This window comes from Tubulanus polymorphus, chromosome 4 (genome assembly GCF_964204645.1).
Source record: "Tubulanus polymorphus chromosome 4, tnTubPoly1.2, whole genome shotgun sequence".
Classification (NCBI taxonomy): domain Eukaryota; kingdom Metazoa; phylum Nemertea; class Palaeonemertea; order Tubulaniformes; family Tubulanidae; genus Tubulanus; species Tubulanus polymorphus.
The window spans coordinates 2,323,531-2,349,365 of NC_134028.1; the positions used below are offsets into that span (position 1 = coordinate 2,323,531).

The 25,835-nt window shown below is 38.8% G+C and overlaps 2 protein-coding genes across 3 annotated transcripts; one reads left to right on the top strand and one right to left on the bottom strand.

Annotated features, from left to right (window-relative positions):
• Nucleotides 1–31: 31 nt before the first annotated feature.
• On the bottom strand, nt 32–2,783 carry LOC141904139 (juvenile hormone acid O-methyltransferase-like). The gene is made up of 5 exons (XM_074792661.1): nt 2,531–2,783; nt 2,093–2,294; nt 1,008–1,307; nt 749–920; nt 32–664 (listed from the first exon to the last, which is right to left on the bottom strand). The coding sequence occupies exons 2-5, from the start codon at nt 2,291–2,293 to the stop codon at nt 480–482; spliced, it is 858 nt and encodes a 285-aa protein (XP_074648762.1). The 5' UTR covers nt 2,294; nt 2,531–2,783; the 3' UTR covers nt 32–479.
• Nucleotides 2,784–3,049: 266 nt separating this feature from the next.
• LOC141904692 (uncharacterized) lies at nt 3,050–25,471 on the top strand. 2 transcript variants are annotated; one of them, XM_074793323.1, is made up of 5 exons: nt 3,050–3,125; nt 4,149–4,367; nt 5,081–5,269; nt 14,215–14,271; nt 25,406–25,471. In XM_074793323.1, exons 2-5 carry the CDS (start codon nt 4,352–4,354, stop codon nt 25,444–25,446), a joined length of 303 nt encoding a protein of 100 aa, XP_074649424.1. In that variant the 5' UTR covers nt 3,050–3,125; nt 4,149–4,351; the 3' UTR covers nt 25,447–25,471. The 2 variants fall into 2 exon arrangements, with proteins under 2 accessions (XP_074649424.1, XP_074649423.1); XM_074793322.1 differs by lacking the exon at nt 25,406–25,471 and adding an exon at nt 17,532–17,690.
• The last annotated feature ends 364 nt before the right edge of the window (nt 25,472–25,835 follow it).

Here is a 25,835-nt window from a genome sequence, read left to right on the forward strand (position 1 = left end):
TATGATAAAATGAGGTGCTATATAAATCGGGAAATATAAATATATAATTCATTTACATGTATAATGGTGATTAATCTTGTACATGTATAGAGAATATTTTATAAAATATCACTTAGACAATAATCATAAAACATGCTTGGTAAGTTTTATAAAAATTCTTGCTCAATAATAATATAATATCGCTTAGTATAAACCAAGTCCTCATACGATAAAATGAGGTACTATATAAATCGGGAAATATAATTCCCATATAAATTTTGTGCCACAATTATTGTTTATTGGTCCCAAGTGACGAGAATGTCATGGAATAATTTCTCGTTTAATACACAATACAATATTACTAAATATAAACCAAGTCCTCATATGACAAAATGAGGTACTATATAAATCATGAAATATAATTCCCTTATTTTTGTGCTTCAAAAAATTGGTCCCAAATGACGAGAATGTCGTTGAATAGTTATCAACTTCTATAAGAATCACAGTTCATCTTTAGAGTGTGGCATTTGAGCGTGAATGACTAGAAATTCAACATCCCAGAAGCATCTTCCTTTTTCATCCTTGACACAATTTTGCTCAAAAATATCGAACACATCATCCATGAAGCTGGGCAACTGAGATTTAGGAATGGGCTGTACATGAGGCAGTATCGTTTGAATCATTCCTAAAAAATATAATGTGAATCATTTTTTCAGATAGTTTTGACAATCGCCATATAGTTATGTAGTTTTGGAGAATATATCGCTACCTTTTCCATATTCACGATCGGGGAAGACAAAATCTAAATTACGGACTTCGCAGTATTGAACCAAAAATCCACACGTTCGGAGAATTTGACGATAACCACCGGCAGGGTTTGGTTTACGCCAAGCGTTGTGCTTCTCCCAACCAGGCCGATGTCTCCAACTTGGAACAAAACCCTGTAAGAGTTATAAAAATACAAAGAATGTTTTAAGGTCTTTACAACTTACAGTACGAAAAATAATTACTTAATCTCATCGCTGCACCTTTAAGTACGGCGCCCACTTTTCACTCTTCGTTATAACTTCAGTCACTTTGAGAAAGGCAGCCGGCGGTTTCAGACTTATAACAAAAAGTAGCTCACCTCGCGGTGCCAATAACGTTTTTACCAATTCTAAAACCTGATATTGGTCTGGAACCCAATGAAGAACGAGGAACGATGTGATCAAATCAAATCGATGCTGCCATTCAGATTTGAATGAACTCGGATCTGTGATATCAGCCACCGAGTAATCAATACCGGGTCTAGAATTCTTTCTGCGAGCAACTTTCACCATTTCGTCATACTAACAAATAGAACAAAATACGAAACATTACAATTCATGAGCCAGTTACTCAAAAGGTTGGTAAGAAATAACCAGCGGATAAATACCATAGTAGAAATGAACTTTTAATTGTCACTATGTCAACTATCCACTGGTCACAAGTCAAACCAACTTTCAAGCAACTGGCTCCAGGACTGTAGACTACTGTCTGTCACACCTACTCTCCGTGCGACGTTTTGGTCCGTAATTTCGTTAATAATCGGTTTATCTACCTTTATTATGCATCAATTTGTTCAGTGAGGAATTTGCATTCAGAAATAAACAACAATTTTCACTTAAGTTGTTTTTGTTTTCATTTATGAGCGATAGTTTACTCAGCATACGCTCGCGTAATGCTGAAAAATCCGCTCCGCGGACGCTCGGAAACGTTACAGTGACGTCATCACCTGCTCATTAGCATATCAAAATACAGTAGGTGGCGCCACGTGACGGGCCATAAAAGCCGTTTTTCAGCATTACGCGAGCGTATGCTAAGTAAACTATCGCTGATAGAAGAAAACACAAACAAATTTCTGCCAGTTCATGATTTATTTCTGAATGCAAATTCCTTACTGAACAAATTGATGCATAATATTTACAGATCAACCGATTATTAACGAAATTACGGACCAAAACGTCGCACGAAGAGCATGTGTGACAGACAGTAGCTGCACGGGCTAGGATCCTGAAGATGGTCTCCGGCGGGACTAGTCTAATAGAAGATTCTACCAAGTTTTATGACATGATTTTAAGATGATATTCCTCACCTTATCTACAGCGATCAGCTTTTCTATACCATTTTCAAATTCGTCGAATAAAATATTAGTTACTTCTCCAGTGCCACATCCTACATCCAGGATATTTCTGTAAGTCTTACTTCTATCAAAACGAGTAGCGGCCAATATTTCTGATGCCCATTTTTGCTGTGCCAAACAGTAGAGCGAGTACAATTCACCATCAGGATTCATTCTGAATAAAAAGAAATCGTACTTTAAGTTAATGTTTAGGGGGTGTGGCTTATCTGAATATATTAATCATTCCCTAGCCCTAGGACCGTGTATTCTGGTATTCACAGACCACGTCCACTGGGGCCTGATGGAAAAAGTATTTTACCCCGGTATCCTAGCTAGGTCCTATTTCAAAAAATAAGTCTGTGATATTCAAACTAAATCGCCTTAATTAAAATTATGCCTAGGCCTACTTACTTTACTAGCTTGCTTTAGTAAGTAGAGTCACTATCTATTAAATTATGACTTTTACACGGGAAACCCAGCAGGGTGCAATTCAATTCAATTTCAATTATGACTCAGGTCAATTTTGGGATAATATACATGAAATGCTGAATCAATCCACTTTACAATGCAGTAGGATTGCTAATGGTCCCTGAATACCCTAAAAGTGTCGTATTTTCTGGGGGTTTCTGGGGCCCTAAAATTCAGCTCAACGACCTTCGCTCGATGTAGTCGATACCAATTCTATTCAATTAAATTAAGCTTTATTGCCAATAGTGTACATAACTCGTCCTTGTAAAACCAAGTACATTGATGAAAAAATCATTCTTAGTAAGAGAAAAAAATAATTCATAAAGCGAAAAAACCACAATAACAAGCCTTTACACACACTTGCTAAAATTCTCCCAAACAAGGGCAAGGCCAAGGTCGTGGCAGTGTTTGAACGCATCGCTGGTCGCACGTGCCGCCGTGGCTTTTGTACCCCTGCCGTTTAAAAATAATGAAAGAGTAGAATCAACCCGTACGATTGTCTGCTACTCCATTGTGGTGACTTGCCGCCTAAATGTCGGTACTGGTTCACGCGAGCTCTTTAGTATAGGCAGTATACGGAGCTCCGCGAACCGGCCATTCTCAGGACTGGGTGAAGTCAGTGGCCGTGTCATCAGCACTCACGACTGTTGCTACACTTTACATAGCCTGGTGACGTTCTCACACACAGTACACACTCGCAGTGCGCGGGGCGGTTGAGCCCGGACCGGTTGGCGTTGTACTAGGTTTATAGACTGGATGGACTGTGTGTCGTGTCGGATGCACTTTCCTTCATGGAGAGTGGGAGACTCAACTGGGAATGGATGGGATGTTTTTTGGAAAAAGAATGCCGATATCGCCATGAAAGACTCAGTCTCATTTTCTTCAAGACAAATCCACACACACAGTCCTCGCCAGACATTATTCTTACCTGGTGTCAAGTAATATAGTCTGAATACCAGTTGTTAGGTTCCCCCTTCCTTCCTACAACTGGCTGTGAAGGCAATGATGGCCTGATACTAACTAGATTACTAGTGCTGCAGGTTGAATACAGGACCAACTGTATAGGAACCAGAACTAAACGCCTAATCCACGACAAAACCCAAAAATATTTTGAAAATGAACTGTTTTTTGTGTAATTTCCAAGCGAGGCCAAGGGCCTGAAACTTTCATGATGGTAGCACATGAGCCTCTGGTGCCACTGAATCTCCCCACAGGTTTCATTCGGCATTAGATTCATCGCACCTGACGTTAGTAACTCACTGGTTACTTCTGTCAGCACTAACAAAATAAATGTTCCATAAATCGATTTTTAACTTAAATAAAAAGAACTTCAAAATTGTTTCGAAAAGTTTGATTAGCGACTTCTTAGAATTTTGAAATCTTTGGAAATGATTTTTGTCCCCAATTTGAAAAAATTAAAAAACTGATTGATTCTGTCGAAATATCCCTACATTTAATCAGTTGCTCAAAGAAGGTAGAGTTTTAAAACCATTGTGGAGTGGATGATTGCCTTTAGCTCGGTGCAAAAATGTCATTCACTTTTTTTGCCATTCTCTTACAGAATAGTCCGACTGTTTCTGGACAGATGGCGCTAGCGTGGTTTGTTTTTATGGCCGTTCAATCGGTATTGGGTAATATATGGGTCAACGTATTGCATTAAAGAGAATGATTCAGATGCCGTGAAACATCTGTGAAAAACTCGAGATGACAATTATGAAAGCTGTAAAAGGATTGTAACGTTGAACGTCAGATTCGTCGGTGACAATGTCCACTGAGAAAGGTAAAGATTGCTTAGCAGAAATAACGTACATGATAAACACTGTTTGAAGCCTGTTAATTCCATATAATGTGTAGTTTCCTGTTTGTTCTCATTTCTGATAGTTTGACCTACCGGCCTAGATGTTTTTGTGCTATTTTTTGTATTGATGAGAGATGTTACCGTTTGGTCATAACCAGTATCAATATGTGACAAAATACACTACATATATATAGACTACAACAGTACTATTGATTTAACATAATTCTATTGTTACTGCCATTCTGTATGGTGTATTTGCATATGTTCAATGGTCTATTTAACCAATTCAATTCAATCTGTTCTAATTTCTAGATATTTTTAACTTATTGTATAAAGCCTAAAGCATTTATTTTGTAAACACTCAGAAAAATGGAACAAATGGCAGGCGAGACAAATCAAATAAAAACGAATGACCAAATTAAAATAGTAACGCATTCATAATATAATCAGCTCATTCAATCGGAATAAATGAATATTCCATTTTCTCTAAAATCTTATCTAGAATTCGAGTTTCCCTCTTATCGAAGCTTTAGGTAAAAGATATATTTAGGCAATGACACATCTATGAATAAGTTTACAATACCAAGTTGTCATGGTTAGGTATAATTTGTCATGATACAGCCAATGTAAATGTACATGTATATATATAATCCATTTTTGAATAAATGTATGATTTCGTTTGATTTATCTTATAGATAACTATGTGCTGGACCACGAAGGTGTGAATCATGAGTTCAATATCGAGCAGTGCTTGATCCAAGTTAACACTGACAGCATTGATTGCAAGTCAGAAAAAGCCGATGAAAAGAAAGTTTCCAAGTTCATTTTGTCCCCACCTCCCAGTAGACTGCTTGAAATCATGTGCGCTCCGTTGAAGTCTTTGGGTAAGTATTCGATTTAGAAATTCGAAAATTGGCTGGGGTTTGAGGATGCCCTTGATGACTTATTCCGTCTTTGATGATGTATTATCTTATCTGATCACGCTGAGAATTCATTTAAGAATCAAAATCTTTCATTACAGCAAACTCCTTTCTCCTAAATATCTGCTCATAAATGTTACAGTGATTATTTTTTTGCGGTGTTTTTCGATTTCGCCGATTTTTAACAGCTCGGCAAGATATTTAAAGTTCTAACACTACTGCCGATAAGGCATAATTTATTGTAAAAACCATTGATAAAACACTATATCAGTGATGAGACGATAATATATAGAAAACCTCAAAATGATAATGAAAAAAAGCTTTGAAGAGTCTGAAAATGTTTCCTTAAGCTATTAGTTTATTCATTGTTATGATAATATTCTAATAGTCATTTTTATTCCTGAAGATGACTATTATAGTATATTTGAAACGTTGAATAAACCACAAGCTCTAGGAAAGATTTTTGGCCTTTATATTATTTTTGCGTATCATTGTGGGGTTTCTACATATTCTAATTTACTGTATATATTTCATTATTCATTATATCGTGCATCTTGAAATGTATAAATTTCTTGGTACAACCTTCTCACTAGTATGAGGCCGTGTTAAGAAATTGTATGGTATTTAATATCCATGAAGACATAAGGAAACGCCCTTTTAACGTAGCCGGAAATGCCGCTACATATGGCACACGTTGTATCGATATTGTCGTTCATTGTAAAAACTTCGATAGACGTTTGACTTTGATTTATTCAGAAATGCATTTAATCAATTGCATCTCGGAGAGAGATTGACGACACGACGCCGGGGTTCGTTCATTCATTTAAAAACTTTAAAGTTGTTTTATAAATTGAATCGTGACAGCCTGTCGAGTCAACGAGCGAATACTGCGAAATAATCGATCAATTCCACTAGTCGAAATATCGTTGCTCTTCAATCGGATGAATTGATATGTTTTTGCCGCTTAGGACCGATGACCTTGACCGCATCGACGTCGTATCGATCAAAACCAACCGCGGAGAATGCTGGACTTTTTTCTATCGAGTCAGCAGAGAGAGAGGAGAGAGAGAGAGCGGTGGGTAATCAGTTAGATTTGGTTCGTGAAGGCTCGGTGGTTATTGTTCGGTAACACCGCCGCAGTGAAGCTGAATTGTAATGTATTGGCTTAGTTACCGTTTGATACAGTTTTAATTTCATGGCTCGTTGACGATCGGTTGCGAGCTAGAGCTGACAGTTTTCAGTTTGTTGTCGGTCTCGATGTCAGATGAAAAGACATACTGACGATGTTCACTGCGATAAAACGAGCAATTTTCTCCCCTCGTTTCCATCGCCGAAGAAGAAGTATTTTTATCCAGGTGTTATCAGAATAGAGAAGTTGAACGACGGCGTTTTTTCTTTGTCTGTTCAGTGTTGAGGATCTCACGTGGAAGAAAACCGTATCATCGCGATGATGATTCTCCTCGCAGGCTAATTGTCTCCGTCAGTCGCGGCAGTCGATGAAATGCGAGCAGTTCTCTTTTTCTCTTGAACTTTTTTTTTAAACGACGATCTGCGGCGTCGTCGTAAAGGGGGGTAAAATTAATGGGTCTCCTTCATTGACATTTATTAGGGCTACAGCACTAATAACTTATGATAAATCATGTTGACTGAACTCGCATAAAACACCACAAACAGACGTACGTATGGCCTTATCATTTTATGTAAGGAGGTATTTTTACCCGTAATGCTGCTGTGTCCAGACTGTCATTTACGGGTGACGTCTGGTTTATAGCCGACATAGATCTTCAATGATGCCGGAATTACACAGATGATTCACAAACCATCTCGCATTTTATTAGCTACTGTAAACTCAGGATTAGAGAATTGGGCCTCTTTTCGTTTCCTGCAGATTTATGCGCGCTACCACCGTTGCCAATCGGCTTTTTTTTCAGTCGCCCCGAGCGGAAGAATATTTTATGGTTCTTTATATCTCCACACTTCGTGAACCGCGTAACACACCCGTCGATTATGACCAGTGATCATATATCCGGGTAATTCGGATCGAAGAGAGATTTTGTATCAGGGGTAGATCCAGGGGCGCGCCTCGTGTGAGGAGGCATCAGGCGCTGAAATCTGAAATGCACAATCAAAGCGACTTTGAAAACTTTTTAAATGAAGTAAATCTGAGTTCTCGGGTAGGGGTTGAAAATGCCTCCTTTCACCGGGAATTTGGGTTGATTCCGATGATGCCCTTTTTTTAAAAAAAACTTAGAATTGGACCCCGTATTCGCCCCTGTCGTATAACGTTATTTTTTTGTGCACTTTAATCATCGGCGATATGAAGTATGACCGGTATCGATTTCTACACCAATCGTCGACAGCCAGTAACCCGCGTCTGATAATTAGAACACTCAAAAAAGTATGATCGACATGTGTTTAAGTACTCCGAATAAATAAATCAATGTTGAACTTGTTTCTAGACAAACAATGCACGGTGGCAATTAGAAAGTGAAACGCTTTCAGCCCAATTTTTTTCATGGAGTTTCACCTGAGTAGGCTTTTCAGACGGTAATTGTGAATTTTTCCACGGTGAAACATTTCACAGCTGAAAGACGTCCATACAGTATCCAGTATCCAGTCGTTTAATTTTTTTTGGTTTTTTTTAGATACATCATCAAGTAAGTTGATTATCTGAATGTCTAACAGGCAGGAGTAGATCCGAGCTGTATTCGCCGCATCGGGGAAAGCATCATCTCTACGGACGACCCTGGTTTGAATAAAGGTTTCGTACCGAAAAATTCAGAATTAATCTCAATATTTACAGCTCTCTATAAGAAGATTGCTAGATATCTGATACAGAAATGGAAAAAGATTATTTTTTTTGCATCGTCACAAAGCTTCTTAACGCGAATGTGACATGGGAATAGTTTGTGTTTTCTTCGACCGATGAATCGATTCGAGGCGTTCAGTGCTTTCTGAGAATCATTCGGAATCTTTTGTCTCTATTTCGCAACGGTTTCAGTTTCGTGATATAGGTTTAGGTCGCGATGTTTTCGATTTCCTGTTATTCATAAAACCATAACGTGTCAACTAGTGAAATTTCTCGGATAATAATTTTAGCTTTACCTCGCTAACTACAGTTTATCCTTCGGAATCTACGGAAAAATCAAAATCTACGGTTAGGCTAAACAAAAATGATACCTTGTTTCTCCGCAGCGGCCGGGGCATTTTTGTAAAATATGGAATAATTCATAAACAGTTCATTTCTATAGCGGCCGGGTCTGTTATGGTAAAATTGATCACGATTTAAAAAAAAGTAATGTATAGGGTAGATAGGCGGCCGGCCAGGTCAACATTTAAGCTCAGCAGAGCGGAGAAACAAGGTATCAATTTTTTTTAGCCTTAGATCTTTATTTTAACAGTAGTAATAATGAACATGAAACACTGGAAATAGCTGATGATATATTCAAAGTGGAATCTAGTGCTTGTTTATGCAATCAGGCTCTAGACAGTGATTATTGACCGCGTGATGCGGATGACTTATATTAGTTTTTGCTGATCAACTCAAAATGGTGCTATTCATTTACGCCCGTGCCTGTTTGACTCGGGGGCCAAATCTGGCCTGACCAAAAATGTCGGACCAGTCCCGCGCCAACGGGTCTAATTTATCTGTGTGAATGCAAATAGTGAATCTCCTCACTTGCCAAAGCATCATTTTAATAGCGCTTCTAATTACGGCATGGGCCAAATTAGACTGGAATCTGGGCAATATCGGCTCCCTGTGTGATCATGGTGATATCGTCAGAAATAAACTGTCAAGAAACGTTTGTAACGTAATGGATTCAGATTAAGTAGACTGTTTAAGGTTTATAGAACCGTCGAGGAGGAGATACACACGACACAGATGATGTTGCATACAGTCCAGGTTTATCCTGCCTTGTTAATCTGTTGATGTGGTTTTAGTTCTTAGAGAACAGGTGCATGTACCACATGAACTTTGCCAACTACTATTTGTTGTTATTAGTTACGTGGTTAGCGCTGCAAAGATCTTACGAGAAAATAACTTGAAAGTTTATTGACGCCTTGAAAAATAAGGCATATGTTTCGCTTAATATAGAATATATATTTTAGTAAAGTTATTTTGGATTTAATGTATCAATAATTGAATTGAATTGACCGACAACCGACGTAGTGCATGTACATCCTCTCAAAAAATGATTATTTAAATTGTTCAAAAATAAAACAGGAGATAATGAAATGATTTAATCGTAAAATAAACGCCAAAATTCAGAATTGTAATTGTTATTTTTAAACGCCGATATTGATGACGTAACGCGCTCTCAACATCCGGGTTAACACGGCTTCTTGCGTAACTCATTATGTAAATCTAGAAAACGAGGCCAAATTTATTCATATTCGTTTCAGTCCCCCGTATCTTGATGTTAAAAGCTTCGATCAGCTGATGGAGGCTATTAGATTTAATGACTTTATTTAATAAGATGAAACGTCCTTTTGATGGGCAAATCTGATTTCATATCTTGTGAAATTGCATTAGCGACAGAATCCGTAAAGAATGCGACGCGTGTTTTTAATGCAGTTGCTTGGTTGGTTTTCGATGATGTCCCCCCGGGGCTACGTGAGGGTTTCTCTAGTCTTGTTAATGCGCTGATCAAGCCTCTCTCTCTCTCCCTCTCTCTTCTCTCTCTTTCTCTAAGCTGTCTGTCTGCCACTCTTTTTCTAAGCTGTCTGCCAATGACAGGAGTAAAAACCAATCTTCGTGTTAGCCAGCCATCTGATTAAACATCATCAGGCCATTTGCGAATCAGGCCATTTTAGCTGAAAATATTTCCACTGACACAGTTATAATAAATATGCAGAGCGGTTTTTATAACAGCTCGAAAATTAGCATTTATCAGAAATAATAAACCCAACCCAGAGGGTGCGCAGATGGCATAAAATGGAGGTTAATCAAGGTGATTCACTTTCCGTAAATTGTGGCCTGGTTTTTTTCCCGCTGCCGGTATTAGCGGAGAAAGCTTTCAAATAAAGCATCACGACTGGAATGCTCTCCATCACCTAACGTTTCATGATTAAAATGCTTGTTAGTTACGTGACTTGCCGTGTTGTATTGAGCGAGAGAGGAAACGCTATCGCCGAGCTTGTTTAGCCTATTAAAGACCGCCTGGTCCATTAAACATGGTCGTAATGTTGGTAAGTGTACGATCGTGATGAAACCCGCGTTTTTTTTTTGTGGCTCGATCATAAGAGGAAACTCCACCTTGTTAGAAGCATCTCTCGTGAATGAAATAATAACTTTCTCGAGGTTTCAGTTTACCGTCGGCCCTCGAAGCAAAGTGTTTCATCGCATAAAAAAAAGAAGAAAAGAAATTAAAAACTTGTATTTGTAGAGCTGCCAACTGTCCCAGATTGTCTGGCACAGTCCCTGAAAATGCCTTCATAGTGGTTTTTTGATGCTATTGAAAATCCCTGAAACAATTTTTTTGCTGTTCCTCTAAACGTTCAAATTTGAGATTATATTAAACTCGCTGTAGCGTTTACATTGTTGTGTTTAGATATTTTTGAGTTATGTTACAGAGGATTCCAGTCGTATTACGACATCATGTCTTCGCGCGATCATGAGTCACATTAAAGGCAACAAATATTCGGCAAAAACGAAGACTAAAATGTTCCCTCGCAATCTCGCAGACTAATTAGCGGAGGAAGGTAGCACCCGGCGCTCGCTTCAGTTAATATCAGACTTTTCTAATCTTTCATCGGCAATGACAGGAAGTGCAGAAATGGTGGCTTTTTCGTGTTCAGGAGAATCATTGTAATTGGGCGTGTACGTAATAATCTCGAGTGCCGTGAGACATCATGTGACGTCGTATCACCGTACACCCGTGTCAGGCAATGCTTTTTGTCTGCCACAGTTTTTTTTCTGAGAAACTATCAACGACATTAATATTTCACCGTGACATTGATATCGGATACTGAATTTATGTCGGTGTTCTTCATTTCGGACTGAATATAATTGGCTAACACTCGTAATGACATTAGTTAATGGCAAATATACATTACAAACAAAAGTTGATGAGGAGTCATGTATTTCATATACCGGCTATCCGCTCAACCAAAGTTCTAATGTGATAGGATCCCAATTACTTCAGATTTGTGGAAAATGTCTTGCAAATGCTCAGTTCACATCTGGAGGTTGTGAAATTTCTATATTTTCTGGGAGGGCGCCCTACAACTCTTCTGTGTTGCTGGGATAGTACTCAAGAACTGATACTGAATCCGCCCCTGAGGCCGGTCAAAAAGGTTATTGGTTGTAGCTTGTCAAGTTGTCTTGTCGACCTTGAAGAAAGGTACCATTACACCGACCTCGATAGTTATATTGGAGTGATTTATTCAATCAAGAGCAGGTCGTAATTAATGGATGCGTGATCAGGATTGAATAGTGTTGTACGGATGTGCATTATGCGCATTCTTACAATGATGTAATCACAGCAGACGCATGCGTTCAGTTGCGCGGTCGGTCGACACATCTTCTAGATTTCGGACACATTTGTCATTGACAGTAGAGATCGCTTAGCGCTGTTGGTTAATGATCCATTAGTACATCATATTAACAGTCCGTACAAGTAGAACTATCAATTCTGCTAATGCTAAGATTTAACGGTAATTATCCGGAGTTCCTTACAAATGTCTCTAGCGATCTATCTTTTATACCTTCTCGCTCAATTTTTCTTCGTCGCTTTAACCGAGCCAACGCCTATAGTTGTTTTTTTTTTCGAAATATGGGAGCCATTTTCGACGAGTTCATTACGCAATCGATTAAACTGATCTGCTACGCCGCGTTCATCGCCCCGATCGATCATAATCATTGATTCATCATCTCATCAATGATCATTGAATCGTCGCTAATGACAGATTGTGTAAACGCTGTTTTTACCGACTGTGTTGATAGCAGCCAGTTTTGGGCCCACGGCGCCCGTCTGCCGTAGGATGAGTAGATTGGGTCTCGGAGAACGATATAGTTTTATCGTCGTTAAAATGAACGTTATTGCTAATAGTCGCCGGTATAATCTTATTTTACTACTCATTGGATAGTGGTTCTGTAGTTAGTAGTGAAATGATATCAGTTTTATAACCCCTCATGTGAAACAATGTACACGTTTTTAATAGTGTTAGTATTGATGCCTTTGCACCGGAGCCACCCCGAATAAAATCGAAGTAAAAATAGGGTGACGTCGTAAATTTGATGGCAGGGCAATGGGGACAGAACGCTTCTAAGTATTGATGTTTTATTTACAGTATATCGTTTGTATTTCAGCGATATTTGATAGCAGCTCCCAACAACGACGACGTTTTAATAAGATCATTTTCCTGCGGTTGAGTTAACCAATATTAACCGCGCTGAATGATTATTCGAAGCAGTACTCGGATAACCCTGAAGAGCAGTCAGCAGCAGCAGGCGTGACATGAAAGATTACTCCCTCGATAATCATAACAGTTCTAATTATCCCATACTCTTTATTACTGCTAGTCTCGCCCAGAAAAATAGATCATGAAATTATTTGATAGTAAAAGCTTGTGTCTAGAGCTCATTAAAAATTGATTTCAACCTTTCTTCTCAGGCTGCCATGAGACCCTTATTCTCTTGCTGTCTGTCTTTCAGCTATTTAGTTTTGTCGATTGTGGGTCGATCTTGATGAGCTCAGAAACTCAGTTTTCAGGTCAAAATTCAAAAAGTTGTCTTGACAAAATTTAGGTACAACATATCCAATGCAATGGGAACTAATGCATGGTTATTTCGGCGTTTGAGTTGGAGTCTGAGAACCATTGTCACGTATGGTTTTGTAACTTAATGATTACCATAATCTTTTATAAATTCCTTATATTTCCACGTATTGATTATGAGTAAACAGTGATGAGTATTCGTGTATGTAATAAATATGTAAACTCTTCATTATTGCCTTTCCTTTAACCCTTTCAGTGCGTCTACACCGCAGTGCGGTGTATGAATCGGTGATGGATTTTCCTAGTACACCGCACTGCGGTGTATTGATGTAATTAGTAATTAGTTTTTATCTCTTTTGAAAGATGGTAGCACCTGTCAAACATAGTGAAATAATAGTAACTAACGATACACTGCGCTGCAGTGTAGACGCACTATAGTGGTATTCCCGTTATTCAACGCATTAGGGTGGAATTTTTCAAAATTTTCATATCTCCAGCACTATAGGGCTTTTGATTAGTCAGCACTGAAAGGGTTAAAGCACTCCTCTATCATTTAGTATAGTTTATAGACTTAGGGGGAATCCTCTCCATAAATGAAATATTTGTTGATGTTAATTTAACTTAGTACATCATTTATTACATATTGAGAAACGATATTCATTCAATGAAACTGGAAACTTATCCCAAATTCTAATAACTGTGGAGCTGGATCGGGTAGAACTTGAGTCCTGAACAATGGACAACATCAATTCATACTACCCTATATACCTATCAAAAAACCTCTCGCGTATGAAAATTCTATTTTTTTCAATCATTTCAGTTGTTTCTGTTCTATTTATCTTTGACAAACATGATAATTGATGGTAGATCATTTTTCTGACGAAGGTGGGAATATGACAGCTGATATAGCAGGTTTTGATAAAAGCTGTATTTGGATACTTAAAAAATCGAATGAGTTCATTGAGCTCCACTTTATATATTCAAAACTGTAAATGATACTACAATAACCACACTAAAACATAGCGTAAATGATGTTTTGAGCCAGGTATCAATGTATAAATAAGTCAACCCAGGGCACATCCAAACCCTTCCCAATAGTTAACAATATGATTTAATGAAGAAATGAACACCGAGTATTTTCTATTGTTTTCAACTCAATTAGAGTAACATTTTTGTTTGTTTTTTTTTAGCCAAGCATAGTACAGAACTTCAAGTTAGTCGAAAAGATGAAGTTGATGTTAAAGAAAGTAAGTATCATATATCATCATGTATCGTATCGTTAAACACATCCAGAATCATACACAATATCTACGTATAAATCGATTCTGATTTTTTAACTGGAACTCGACCCAAGACTCTATTGACATCTGAGTAGTGACAATATTATCAATCATAAGGCGTGATCACGATTTGGCCCGGGTCTATGGGCATAGATCAGGCCAGAGTCAAATTTGGCCCATGCCGAATTAGACACTCACTCGATACTAAACAATACTTCTGGAACCAGTTGCAATTCACACCCAATAATTTGACCTAAAATTTGGTCCTACGTTTTTGTCGGTCGGGCCAAACAGGCACGGGACCATTTGTTACCCGCATGATCAGTTGCTCCGAGCTTGATTTAGTCTTTGCTAAAAATGCTCATGTGATCGCGGCTGTAATGGTCAAAGTGTCTAGAATGAAACCTAGATAACAGTAAACAGGGTAAACCGCTCAAGTCTGTGAATATGACTAAACCTGCTTCTATTTCCCTGATTCTCAACTCGATATGCGGTCAACGCTTCTGGATAAGGAGAAATTTTCACACCGACTTCAGTGTTTAATTGGACTGGATTTATCGAGTAACTGTTTAAGTCTTGTCGATGAAACGAAGGCGCCGTATTTTTTGCCGACGCTTTGTTTGAACAGTTTTTCGACGTGTCGTGAATTCTCCGGTAGCGCGCGACCGAGCGTGAACTCGTACACCAATTTCGCGTACGCGTAACCGATATCCGAGCAGTCGTATTTTTTTTCCTCAAATGCGACGTTTGTTCGTTCGGTCGCGTAACTGACCGGCGTGGTCGTCGTTATCGACGTGGAGAGGCTGTCGCCGTCGTCGTCGGCTTGTTTCGACCGGTCGAGTTGTCGACCCGCGACCTGAAAGTCGTCGGAATGAAATACGTAAGGACGTCTTGGACGAGTTTGAACTGATAGCATCGTTTTGCTTTTGACGATCGTTAACGGCGGCAAACGATCGCGGTCGTCGCGTCGATCCGGACTCGCCAGAACATTCTCATTTGCTCGATTAACGGATTTCTTTTTTTCAGTCCGTTTACGTGAATTGGGCTTATCGTTTATCGGTAGTTTGGCGTCGCGCGAACCTACGCTTAATTGCGGCGTGTCATTTTTTGTTTTCATACCTTTCAGTGCCTTCAGCGCTTTCTGTCTGTCGAGGAATATATTTCTGTTCAGATTGTTCGCGTTTGTTTGCGTTGAACGCTCAATATCCGCTGTTTTCAAACGTATATCTTTCTTCGCCGGCGTCAGTTGATTTTTAACGGAATAAACTAATCCCGGTAACAGAAATATCTCCAGTTTCACTAATTCTTCTCCGTTTTTGCCGGATTGTCTTTCACCTTGTCGAGGCATTGCTACTTTTTTCGATACACAAACATTCGCATTCCTCAATATACAGAAACAGTTCTGATTTACTTGTATCAAGTAATGAATAATTTATCGGTATCAGTTTCTTGTTTTCACTATCCTTGATATAAGCTGCACACACATTCAAATCGATCTGTTACAAGTTTGTCGCCATCGTTTTTGTCTAGCTTCGTAGACACAGTTTTTAAGTCGATGCTTCTAAAACCTTCAGTTTCAAGGTAATAATGATCTGCCGTTCAGAATTCCGTTCTCATAGTTTAGCTTTCATTAAATGAATTGAGGGGAACTCAAAATTTTAATATCTAACATTTTATCTTGCGTGAGATAACGATCTTGAATTCCGCGCCCTAATGGATTTTATGAATCCTAATTGATTTAATTGAATCGGTACTGTGGCGTTCACCGCGGACTCTTGGTGGGTGCGCTATTGTATAAATGAATTCGATATTACGAGTATTAGAAGCGATTTCATGAAGTTCACCGATGATTTCAATGGCGTGTACAGTTTGACTCGGATATCACGCATACTTCGTGTCATTATACGGGTCTTAAATTTCATTCATATCATTCCACAAAAATGTCTTTAGCACAGGATTTATCATACATTCATTTTAACACCAAATGGTATTGTTACAAGTACAGCGCAGCACATTGTTGCAAAAATGTATATGATATTACGGGACCTCAAGTTTACGCACCTCAAGCTAATTTATGATATTTACTTAGTTTTACTGATTGTTTTTGCTTATTGGAAAATTCCTTGCGGTTTCCTGTTGTTGGTACAACCCCCTAATAGTGATGTGAAAAAGGTATGATCTTTCATTGGTAGAATGCCCCGATTGCTGTATGTCAATATCCATCAGCTAGATATGATCTCACATGTCCTCTAAATCCAGTATGCACGTGCTCGTGATGTTGAGGGGTATCGTGTTTCTGATCGCGAAATCACTGACCTTCACAAAACTGAACCTAAACCTATTTTCGCGTTGATTTCTCCGACCTTCAACGAACACTCGATATACAAAGTCTGATATTTTTTTCTGAAAATTTTTTTGTCGAAAGCACTTTTAATGACTCTGTGAATTGTTTCGTTGAGTGTGTATGGAGTGGCATGATTACCTAGTTATGTATAGTTGATATATTCAGGTAATGTTGTTGAATTGGAACTAACGCACAGACGGAACAACCTTTTATCGTTTTTTCTTATCATGCATTAATGCGAAAAAAAATTTGGTAAACCGTGATTGTTACGGCAGCAACCTTGACACAATGTCCTTTTTTTCTTATCTCATCGTAACAATGATTTTTAGTTGAAATAGAATCCTGTAGAAATAGAATCCCTTCATCATATTACACAGTTCCTATCGATATGTATATATTGAAGACTCAACAGACATCAGCAACTTTGAGTATAGCATTTTTGGACCATCGTTATTGTGACAACTTTTTACGACTTACTCTTATTGCGTTGTGAATAGCCTATCTACAAGTAAGGCCTCAAAAATAGTGACAACTTCAATCAATGCAATGACTTAGCCGAGTCTTTTCTGTGGATTTTGACAAGTAAAATACGTCTGTCTTTATATCCCTCTTGTTCCCTCTTGACTACAGGTGTGTACACTCAATATTGAATTGACTCTGAATCACAGTACCCGTTGACATAAGTTTAGAATGAAAGCATACTTATTTCACTCTCTTATATCCTACACATTGTTCCTCCCTAGATAACCCCCTGCCTCTCCCTTTCCCTCTTGACTACAGGTGTATGCTTGGATATCTAATTGACCCTGAACCCCAGTCCTCCTTGACATAATTGCGCTACATAATCAACTATAAAATGATTTTATTTTTTCCATTCCATTAGGTTTTGATCGGGCTGTATGTACTAAGCCGGCTTTTTGCTATTGGTTGTCAAACACTGCAGTTGTGTCCCAAATATGACCACTTTGGCCGGATGTTAGGTGTCTTTTTTGTCAATAAATACGGTCTGGATCATGGACTAAATTAGTAGCAAGGCCAAGCGGATGGATCATCTATTTCATATTTTGTAGATGATGCCGTGTAGTGCGATGTAGTGTAACATTCATCATTGAAAATGACATTACACATCGATCGATCGCCTCGTACACACGACCCACTAGATCACAGGGGCTTGTCACGTTAGCTGGGACTCTCAAATCATATACACTATCCTAGGTACCACCTATAAAAAAAGTTTTCTTTTTTAGAGGTGGTACCTGTATTGAATCTTTTATTTTGGACCCCCGGCTATCGTGACAAGTACCTTGAATAACGTATGATAGTTCAATTTACTTACTGAATACTGGTGGCCTGGAAAAAACCTGGCTGCTAATGATTTTGAATGTTTGTCGAAATAATAACCTAGAAATCTGAGATGAAAAAATCAATGTGCTGCTGAGAGATTGAGTAGTTGAATAGTGTGGAACAGATAACAGGTATGGATAAGCCGCGATTACACGAGCCAGTGCCAAATCTAGCCCTGAATCGGCCCGAGCCAATTTTAAGGTATGATTTAGCTGCCATACTTTCTACGGGTAGTCAAGATAAGTACTTAGATATGATAATTCATATGGTAATAGCCTATTGTTATCATGTTTCCCGAAGTTCCTAGAAATTGCGATGGTTCATTGAACTGTTCAGGACTGCAAAAACTAGCAGATTACGGGATTCAACTATTCATTCAGTTGTTTGTTCAGAGAAAAAGCATGATATTCTTAAGTCTCTGTATTTTAGAAACTGTTTTATCTACTGGTAACTCTCTATAACTATTTGTATTGGATATTATTGAAATTTCAGCATTCATTTAAATGATGATTTGTAAATTTTTTACCCTTGTCTCATGTCAATAAATTTGCTGGGAATTATGAAGAAACAGGTGTTTCATTGTAATGTGGATGAAGTCGAGGAACGACCATAGATCATTGACCGACTGAGACTAGACTAGACTCTTCAAACTCTGCATATGATGAATTTCAACAGCTCAGTCCAATGCTAAATAAGCTTTTCGCCTACATTTTCATCGTTGGAAATATTTGAAATAAAATTCTTCCGGCGACACGTCACATGGTGGCGCCAAAGCCATGTTAGGCTCAATTGCGAAGCTAGTTGATTATATATGCGTAGCACCTGAAGATGAACCTAGCATTTACCTTGTCATCGGTAAATCTTATTATTGGTTCGTTCTGTGCGACGACATGCTATCAATTTTCCTCTATCATCTATTTTGCATTTCTCGCTCTCTTTCTCTGTCTCTCTCCCTCTCTCCCTCTCTCTCTCCCTCCCTCTCTCCCTCCCTCTCTCCCTCCCTCTCTCCCTCCCTCTCTCCTCCCTCTCTCCCTCCCTCCCTCTCTCCTCCCTCTCTCCCTCCCTCTCTCTCTCCCTCCCCCTCTCTCCCTCCCTCTCTCCCTCCCTCTCTCTCTCCCTCTCTCCCTCTCTCTCTCCCTCTCTCCCTCTCCCTCTCTCTCTCTCTCTCTCTCTCTCTCTCTCCCTCTCCCTCTCCCTCTCCCTCTCCCTCCCTCTCTCTCTCCCTCCCTCTCCCTCTCCCTCTCCCTCTCCCTCTCCCTCTCCCTCTCCCTCTCCCTCTCCTCCCTCTCCCTCTCCTCCCTCTCCCTCTCCCTCTCCCTCTCCCTCTCTCTTTCTCTCTCCCTCTCTTTCTCTCTTTCTGTCTCTCTTTCTATCGCTCTCCCTCTGCAGGTGACTTCTGAATCCCGTTGACCTTCGTCTGGCTTATTGAACTTCTCTCCCGTTACCTCAACTGCCGCTGCCACATTTTCCCTAGAGGCTGTAAATCCTGATGGCTCGAATCTTTATTCTCGATTGATGAATCTGTGCCTGGTGAGAACTCGCTGCTCATTCTGCTGCAACGGTGGGTGAAAAGTTCATAAAAAACTTGGTCAAACGGTTATCGCTACGTCAAGGACGCCGTGCTGAGTAAGATGTCATTCCATAATTGAATTGCAGTAAAAGCACGATTCTCTATACATTTCAAATTTGTTTTTCGACCTGTTATTGAACCTAACGCGTTGTTACCTTATTATTTTGCAAATCACCTTAACAGGCATTATTAACATGAGTTATGAGATGTGTTGTGAAGTGCAGCTGTAACCAGCACCACCACCACCAGCATTGTGTTGTGCCTTTATCACTATTCAACAACTGAAGAATGAACTTTAAAAAACAAATTTCTTGTTATAGTTGGAAAAACTGTTCTTTTCCTGAAATGGCTGCTAATAATGAATTTTGAAAGTTTCAACACTAAGATTGAAAAAATGATTTCAACTTCTTTCAATACGTCATCGTCGTCATCGTGTGATTGCGTAATGTAGGTTTTTTCCTCGAGAGTCGCTGAATTATTTAAGACCTGCCGAAGAACGCGTAATAAAGATGATTGAAAATAGTCTTGTCATTCTGTCGGTGATTGAGCTACTGTCGGTGATTGAGCTGCTCGGCGCTGTTCGCAATTTTGTTTCTCGATTTGATTCTCATTCTGTTTATTGGATATTCGTATATGTAACGTGTACCTGTCTGTTGTGATGTTGATTAATTTAACCCGGGGACGCCTTCCCCTTCTCTCTCGCCCCGATGATAAAAACTATCGTTGATTGATGGCGAACTCTCTCCTCGATCAGACGGCATTCCGAACATGCGCGTCAGTCTATGAAAACAAGCTAGTTATAATTCCTTCTGTTTTGCACTTAATCGTCGTCGCGCGTTTCTTACAAAGAATATGATTGATCCCTCGGCCTTAACTCGGGGATTAACCGAAAACATAGAATGTTATACGCGATAAAAAATAATCGTCTACAGGAAAGAGACATGCGTCGCCGGTATTAAAGGATTTCCTAACTGTATTTAGAGGGTTTGACCTTGACTCGAACAGATGAGGAAAGAATGATGAATGAAATGTGTAGTAGTTTCATGAAACCTAATCCTTATCTTGAATGAAGCTAAAATACTAATCCATGATTTCTCATATGAGTTTAGGCCCCTAAAACATTTTTGGAGTGGTAAAGCCCAATGCACACAACGCAGGGAAGCATGGAGACAGGAAACATGTTTCCATGTAGTAGTTTCATGAAACCTAATCCTTATCTCAAATGAAGCTAAAATACGAATCCATGATTTCTCATTCGAGTTGAAGCCCCTAAAACATTTTTGGAGTGGTAAAGCCCAACGTGCACAACGCGGGGAAGCATGGAGACAGGAAACATGTTTCCATGTAGTAGTTTCATGAAACCTAATCCTTATCTCAAATGAAGCCTAAAATTGAATCCATGATTTCTCATTCGAGTTGAGGCCCCTAAAACATTTTTGGAGTGGTAAAGCCCAACGTGCACAACGCGGGGAAGCATGGAGACAGGAAACATGTTTCCATGTGTATTAGTATAAAAATGAGAAACAAATTATCGAGATCAAACATGCTTGTTACCATGTTCTGTGTTTCCATGTTTCCCTGCATCATTTGTGTGTGTAGGATTTTAAATGAATTTTTGTCTTTCGAGTAGAATCTAACCCGGAAATACTGAACCAGGTTCTATTTCACTATCTCCGGCAACATTACTGTGGACCAGCTGGTAGGCGTATTTATTTCTGTTCTACATAAATGTAATTCATTTTCTCGGAAAAGGATGTTTTTTTTTTTCATATGAATTGAAAAACATTAATCGTTCGACATCTGTTCTTAGAATTGATTATTGAAAGCGTATGTATGTAAACTGAACAATCCAGTAGAGGGCTCAGTTGTCCAAACATTCATCCTCTCATTATTGCAATTATCACCGAAATGATATTCGATGATATTCATCTACGATGTTCATCTTAAAGCTGAAATATTTGTTCGATGTTTTTCTACATCGACCAAAATGTCCCATCATCACGGAGATACACTGGAATTATGGAAATGAGATTAAGCTTATCCCTGCTTGTTTAAGCTGCTTACCTTCTTAGTAGAAACCCAACATCATGGTTAGGAATTGATTTTACACCGTTCACCATTCATGGGGATTTGGGCTGCATCATCGCTGTGATGGCCTATCTCTGTGATGGCCTATCTCTGTGATGGCCTATCTCTGTGATGGCCTATCTCTGTGATGGCCTATCTCTGTGATGGCCTATCTCTGTGATGGCCCTTCGCTGTGATTACTATGCTAAATGCAAAATACAATTGATGGCACTATATTTTCAATTCTCGTGTGACTTCAATCAATTTATATACGTACTTGATTATCCATATTTGGACGAGAGAAAATTGAATACATCAAATAAATTGAGGTTAATCACTTCCGTGCTAAAATCGGGCCTAGTCCCATGTTAATGCCTGCATGGGCCCATTTGGCACCCATGTGAATGGTTGGTCCGGGCCAAAAATGTGATCGCAACTATATTCTCTCCATGGCTTCCGGGTCAATTTGATTAACGTTATAAGGTTCAAATGTCAAATCCTTTGGACATTTTCCAACTTTTCCCCGATGACAGTAACTGTACTGCCAATCCCCTGTTGTGTGTATCTATGACAATATAGTATTTCATACAACGCACTGGATGGATTTCATAGGCTCAACCGATAGATCAATATTTAACTTCAATTTTCAGGCTTATACGTGTAATTCAGTTCACTTATCTGTTTCTACTGTTCGCGAGTAAGTTGTATCGCGGTTTGATTAAAACTTCTTTTCATCATCGACGTGATGCGGTTTGACTGCCGCGACGACTGCCGACTAGTCGCGGAAAAAAAATCTCTCATTTCAATCTGGAAATTGAAATGAATTTTTGAGTGTCTCCCGTGGTGTAGAACGGTTAACCGGTGATCGTACTCGGCATTTGCATTTGAGAAGCAATTAGTCCTCGGTTGAAAAACCACGATTTGCCGGTGGCGAAATCAACTGCGCCGTCGATGATATCTCCCACTTGTATCAGATTGCTGAAGGGATCATTTTTTTTCTCCACGTATGCATTAAACTTATGTTTACACAAATTGTCTTGCTTTTTGTCATAATCTATCGTGAATATATCCCTCGATACCCGGGGTAACGCGCGAGCAACACCGGCGCGTTATTCTCGTACAAACGCCGCCAGCATTCGGCAAGAAAAGAAATAAGAAACATGTATTCTCATCTTCAGATTTATGACATATAAAACGAGAATATTTTCTGCTTCAGATGGCGAATTTTTGCTCAGACGTGTATTATTCTCTTCTGCTGCGTGACATGTATTAAGCAATCTGTTGGTGTTATGTTTGCTAATGATAAAGAAGATACCACCGGTCCCTGGTCAGTTACCGGTTTCCTGCTACTGTTTATTGACCGATTATGCAACGCAATCACTGACGGGAATTGCAGTTTATTCCAATAGGGACTCTCTCTCTCTAGCGCTGAGTATGAAAGCTTCATATAAATTGAGGCCAAGTGAATGCTTGTCAGTTTTTTTGTTGCTGTCCAATTCTGGTTCACTTGAATACGTTGTAGCTACCCGAATTCATTAAAAAAAAACAAAGCTCACTTAATTGTAGTTCACTGGAATACTTTTTTGCTGTCTATAATTTCTGGTTTAATTGAACACTGTTCTGTCTAGTGTTCTGACTCACTTAACTATTTTAGGGCCACAAAGTTGCCTAACGCTGGTTTCAGGTGAGGCCCTGAAGGTGCTGTCACTGATTTTAGTTGCCTGATTCTGGAATACAATATAGATGGTGCTATATTTAGGAATTCATTACTCTGGGAAATTAATGCTTCGCTTTAATTGAAATTCGCTTTCACTCCTGTCTTCAATCTCTGTCTCAACTCAATCTAACACGCTAAGCCTTCACTTATCAACGACCTCGTGTTGTTCGTCAAACCTTTTTCTAAACAGTTCTAGCTGTGAGAATTACCTCGCGTGCACCTGATGATGATTTCATCATTACTGGTACAGGCAATTTAATTCTAAAAAAATAAAATTCATCTTCATTATCTCACCAGAACCTGCGTTTAGAAATTATCAATGCCATTTTCAAATACTACCTACTTTATTGCATCCTCCCTCGGCAGGGATTCGAACCTGATGGCATGGCTAGACTCAGCCACGGCACGAACCCCTGCCACACTAGACTAGTATAACAAATATGAAATCAAATTATGAACGGTGATTTTCTTGTACTGAAAAGTTGATTTTAACAATCCAATAGACAAGTCAGCATATGGTATAGAACGATGAAAGGAAAGAGATTACCGGTATCAATAGAATAGCAATACGTTTATTCAGTTATCAGTTACTCGTCATAAGAAATTTCCCACCAGCTTATGAATATGGGATAAATTGTGTTTAAAGGCTTTTTCAATTGTTACCTCGGCAAACTGCTTATCGGGGGTTTCAACCAACCTGTGACCTAGAGTATCCAGCTGTACGGGGGGGGGGGTATCCAGTATTACTGGTTGTTCGCAGCTGAGACTCGATAAAGTGAGCCACAGCAAAAAATTCCAAATGTCACATATCCCTTTTAAGATAGCACTAAATGACTGCATATATGGACCTTTTTTCATTCAAACTTCACTTGAAAACAGGCAGAAAAAAACGTGTTTTGTATTGTATGTTCAAACCAGACAGAACGTTTGTCTCAGTCAAGGAAGTCCATGTGTACCTTTAGGTGACAGCCATTGATTACTGTGGACTTTGTTTATATATATTTTTAAGTTTTCTCGGTGAAATAGATCATTTTTGAAAAGTATATCATCTATGATCTACTGAAAGTTATAAAATTTTAGTATTAAAAAACCTTATCATTTACTAATAGACTAAATGATGAAAAATTTCTTAGTAAATAATATAAGTAGGTCTGGTTGGTCGGTCGTTGACAGGAGTAGGGTGGTTCTGTCTGGCATATCTCTTGAGGAATACGTTTATATGTCTGGTGATGTCTACGAGCACTCATGATACTGCCAATTTATAGGATAGATCGATTCTACTGGACAAAAATTTTGATAAAAAGACTGTCTGTCTGGCTGGTGGTCTGGTGGTCTGGTTGTGATCTATGGGTCTGAGTGAAACGAAATATCAATATCCAATAGCATTCATACTTAAAGTGTTGATGGATATATGATATGTGTCAGTGGTTCATCCCATGATCGCTGCCAGCCATAATATTCATAATATTTAGAATTGCCGCTAGAAAAATCTATGACATCTGAAATATGTTTTCATCGATTTCAATACGACGCTAGATATTGTTTGACCCGTTTTTAGCCGTCATGTTTTTGCGGCCGGAATTAATTATCGCTCGGAGACAAAAAATCATTTCGCAGGTCAAGAGTCGAGTTTTAAAAAGCAGATTCCCATTAATTCTTTTGTCTCGTTGCCAGTCTGCTGCCTACCCATACGACCTTCACCTTGCGTCAGAGATATATAGCCGTTGGTAATTGATTGCCACTGGAATATGGGATTACAATGTGTCTCGTTGGCTTAATCTCTTTTTTGCAGTTCACCAGTCCTCTGCTGCACAGTAATCATAAAAATGTCTTTTGTTTGATGATTGCTTGCTGTTTTTTTTTTTGCGCGCGCGCTGGAGACGGAATCGCTGAGCGACGGTTTTAGCCGAGACAAAAAATGCCACATTTCGAGACAAAAAACGAGCCATTTGAGAACATCCGTAATATGAGTGATTTCTGCGTTTCGGTAAACAACATCATCTATTTTAATTACTATGAAATTTATGAGACAATATTTTACGTATTTTGTATTCAATAGACAACCAGAAAGCGATTATATCCAGACTTCAAAACCATTGATGAAACACTGTATCCGCGATGAGACGATGATATAAAGAGAATTGCACAATAACAATGACTGAATAATAATATTAAGTCCAAGAAATGTTTCTTGCAGTTTATTCATTGTTTCGACTATATTCTAATAGTCTTCTTTATATTTATATTCACTAAATGTATTATATAATTACCCCCTAATTTCCTCCTCTCTTCTCTACTGTTTATAGAGTTTAACTGTTTCTATGTTCATTTTCCTTTAGTCTGTATCACTTCTGATTGCTTTGTTCTGGATTGTATATAATGAATGTATATATTTCATAATTTCTATTGTCACTCAATATTCCTGAAGATGACTTATAGAATATTGAATAGTTGAAACATTGAATAAACTACAAGCAGTTTCAGACTCT